General features: G+C 35.5%; 1 protein-coding gene across 1 annotated transcript; it reads right to left on the bottom strand.

The window, feature by feature from the left end:
* Positions 1–962: 962 nt before the first annotated feature.
* On the bottom strand, positions 963–2,853 carry LOC147381445 (uncharacterized). Its single transcript, XM_086430402.1, has 2 exons — positions 1,901–2,853; positions 963–1,231 (listed from the first exon to the last, which is right to left on the bottom strand). Exon 1 carries the CDS (start codon positions 2,815–2,817, stop codon positions 1,921–1,923), a length of 897 nt encoding a protein of 298 aa, XP_086286528.1. The 5' UTR covers positions 2,818–2,853; the 3' UTR covers positions 963–1,231; positions 1,901–1,920.
* Between the last annotated feature and the right edge of the window lie 1,123 nt (positions 2,854–3,976).

The following is a 3,976-nucleotide window of genomic DNA, read 5'->3' as shown; positions in this document are numbered from 1 at the left end:
AAGGTACAACTCTTGTTAATGTGTGCCCTTAGCGCCTTAAATTCACTTTGGGCACAAGCATCTAGAGGTATTTTTGGTCAAAAAATATATTTTTTGAGAGTAATTTTGGTACAAAAATCAGACAAAAGTAGTATTTAATAAACAAGTCATTTTTTGCTCACAGGGCTCAAACTCCTCAATGCTTGCCATGTCAAGCAAACAACGGTAGTTTTGTAACTAACAAGGGTACTTTTATAAATTAGAAATGCCATTAATACACATGGACACATGTGATTGGTGGATCCTAGATTTTTGTAACCAAAATTTTCTGAACAATATTTTTTTTCTTAATGAACATTAACATAATCCTTAAAACATTGGTACCACCACATTGGTGCGTCCAAGGTGATAACTAGCAAAGAAAATATCACATCTACAACAACTTGTGTATTGGTGATCTCGAGGAGTTGAAGGGTGAAGATAAAATCGAATCCACATGACCAGTATGGAATATACTGTTTTAAATATGAAACATACAGAGAATAATGCATTTACCATTTTATAAAGCTGAATTTTTAACCATTTACTAATATTAAAGTGGGAAAAATATGTACTACTTTATAAAATAATGCATTTTTTACTTACGTAAAATGTTTTAATTCTGAAAATAGTATCTAAAAAGAGAATTGTGCACTGAAATGGGAATTTAACAATTTTAATTTCTACCACTTTGGAAAAATTTTCAAATTTCAATTTATTCTAGGTATACTTTTATTTCACTAAAACTTCACTTTAATTTGAAGAATTTGCATTAATCATTTAAGATTATTTTTTTTATATATATATAATAGTTAGTAACACTAGAATATATATATATATATATATATATATATATATATTTGGTGATGAACATCTTCATGTTACAAATGGTCTAAAATATTCCCGATATAGGGCCCACACATGGAAGCAGTATGAACATTAAATAAGAACAACGAGTTAATATATAAAAGCATCAACCATTTAATCCTCAAAAGGTTGGAAATTGCATAAATATGAATCAGCCTCCGCACAATCACGCGGACATTACGTTACATGAGATTAATCAAAAATGCTCTTCTTTCATGGATCGATGATTATTAGAAAACAATAGTCACACACTAGTAGGAGATTGAGATTCACTATTCTTCTGGTGCAGCAAAAATCTTCAGCTCTCCTTTTATTTGATTTTCGCCATTCTAAGAGGCCTCCTTGCCTGCAATAGAGGAAATAAATTATGACTAAGATTGCTTTGATACACGATTTATTGGGATCTTCTCATCGATCCGTTTCATAACGACTCGAATGGGGAGAGTACAAAAATGGTCCTGTATGAGGCAGGAAATACTGGTACAACCATGTTTTAAAAATATTTATCAAGTATTTAATTATTTATTTTTACCACAATGGGTACTCCCTGAGGTCTCATTTTCGATTTTGTATATTTCATGAAATTAACCCTCAAATAAAAAGATCATGGTTTTTTTTTTACAATATCAAAATTCAGAACCATGTTTAGGATTTAGGGTTTTGTTAAGTTGAAAACGATGGCATCAAGGAAAGTTCAGAAAAATGGGTACCCATAGTTAATTTGTATGATTTACAAAAAAAGAAGAAGGTATAAAGGTAATTTCGAAAAGTACTCAGCCTTTTTGGTAAAACAGTTCTGGCCCATAGCCCATATTGAAAACTTTTAATAAGATTATGAAAATGTCGAGAGAAATATTGTTCATCAAATGCCCCCAAAAGTTTCTCTAGATCCCAAAAAACTCTCCCGGACCAATTTTTCAATCGTGATTCTTATAGAAGTGGTTCAAATTAAAGCAATATATATATTTTTTTCAAATTAAGGAGGCCTAAAAGAATAAATACTCAATAAGCTTACCTTTGTTTCTCATAGATTATTTAGTAGTGGTGAGGAGGTGGTGGTGACTTGTACTTGTAGTGCTCCTTAGGTGGTGGTGGGGGAGGTGACTTGTACTTGTAAACAGGAGTAGGTGGTGGAGGAGACTTGTAGTGCTCCTTAGGTGGTGGAGGGGGAGACTTTGGTGGTGGTGGAGGAGACTTGTATTTGTAAACAGGAGTGGGAGGTGGTGGAGATTTGTAGTGTTCCTTAGGTGGTGGTGGTGGTGGAGATTTGTACTTGTAAACAGGAGTGGGAGGTGGTGGTGACTTGTAGTGCTCCTTAGGTGGTGGTGGAGACTTGTAGTGCTCCTTAGGTGGTGGTGGGGGAGGAGTCTTATACTTGTAAACAGGTGTAGGTGGTGGTGGTGACTTGTAGTGCTCCTTAGCTGGTGGTGGGGGAGGAGACTTATACTTGTAAACAGGAGTAGGTGGTGGTGGTGACTTGTAGTGCTCCTTGGGTGGTGGTGGGGGAGGAGACTTATATTTGTAAACAGGAGTAGGTGGTGGTGGTGGAGACTTGTAGTGCTCCTTAGGTGGTGGTGGTGGGGGAGGAGACTTATACTTGTAAACAGGAGTAGGTGGTGGTGGTGACTTGTAGTGCTCCTTAGGTGGTGGTGGAGGAGGAGGAGGAGACTTATACTTGTAAACAGGAGTAGGTGGTGGTGGTGGAGACTTGTAGTGCTCCTTAGGTGGTGGTGGAGGAGGAGGAGGAGACTTATACTTGTAAACAGGAGTTGGAGGTGGTGGTGATTTGTAGTGGGAGGGTTGGTTAGGAATTGGAGGTGGTGGTGAAGAGTCATGGTGGCCAGCTTTGGTCTCAAATGGAAGGCTTAAAGAAGCCATAACCACTACAAGGATGGTAAATAGTGAGGCCATTGAGCCTTTGTTTGTTGCCATCTTGGCTAACCAAATTGATTTTGCTTGTGATCTTAAGTAACCCATCTAAACCCTTTATATAGCTTAAATATTTACCTCTGTCACCGACTCATTCTAATCAAACTTGGTAAAAGTCAAAAACATGCAAAAGTTCATTACGTTATTCTTGTGGTATAAAATTCATAATTTGAATGAGTTCTATTTTAGAAAATTTTGACTTTGTCGTTTGTATTTAATTGTAAAGAAAATAATATAGTAGGGTTTCCATGAAAAATTCAATTTTTTATATTTTAAATTTTAAATAGGAAAATTACCAACCTTAATTGTTTTGCGTGATTTGCGGTACTAGGCGGCCTGACCGACAAAATTATTGAGTCCTCTATCGTCAAAGAGAGATTCTATTGGCACATCAACTCTTACTTGCAACACACCAATCTTTTTTTATTGTAATCCGCGCTTGTCCATTTGAAAGTAAACAGCTATTTACATCTAGTTTGATGTGTTACAAGTAAATTTAGGCCTTTTAATAGCAGCTGTCTTATCAAATTAGGATATTAATTTCTTACAATAATTTACGAATTCTGATTTTTCGAAGCAGAAGCTAAATTTTATTAAAGGAAATGGAAACTGATTTTAGGCTAGATTAGCGTTTGACAACCTTACTTTAAAAAAGTGTTGTGTGCATAAGTTAGGGGTATTTATTTAGTAAAATAACTCTCTGGTATTTGAGTTGAGTGTGACAAAATGATCGGAATGCCTTTATATCTTTATCATTATAATGAGAGAAGGTGGAACTGTAGTAGTTTAATACCAAAATTGGGATTAAATTTTTTTTTTTTTTTTGGAAGTTTAAAGTGGGGTTAGGCCGACCCCCAACTAGAAGAGAAGAAGCTACACTCCATCATAGGCATGCTCAATGGCATCCTTACATATAATATTCCTTAGCTCACTAGGAAGATTCATAGGATGCAAGACCCAACTACCTAGAGAAGTCCTATGAGAGGCTAAAAAATTGTCTGCCACTTTGTTGGTTTCCTTATAATTGAACCTGAAATCAATCTTTTGAAATTCAATTGCTCTTTTCTTGATAGCTTTTACCAGCCTTCTTCTTGCCATGAAAATTTACTCATCTCATTGGATTTAAAAAATGCCCCCACCTCAACATTTAAACTTAATACAA

The sequence above is a fragment of the Akebia trifoliata genome, unplaced genomic scaffold (genome assembly GCF_017979445.1).
Source record: "Akebia trifoliata isolate Shusen 1 unplaced genomic scaffold, ASM1797944v1 Contig00491, whole genome shotgun sequence".
In the NCBI taxonomy this organism is placed as follows: Eukaryota; Viridiplantae; Streptophyta; class Magnoliopsida; order Ranunculales; family Lardizabalaceae; genus Akebia; species Akebia trifoliata.
This window is presented reverse-complemented; position numbering and strand designations above follow the sequence as displayed.

Excerpts from the sequence above, each read along its gene's own strand:
- LOC147381445 (XM_086430402.1), bottom strand. The coding sequence starts at position 2,817 with ATGGCAACAAACAAAGGCTCAATGGCCTCACTATTTACCATCCTTGTA.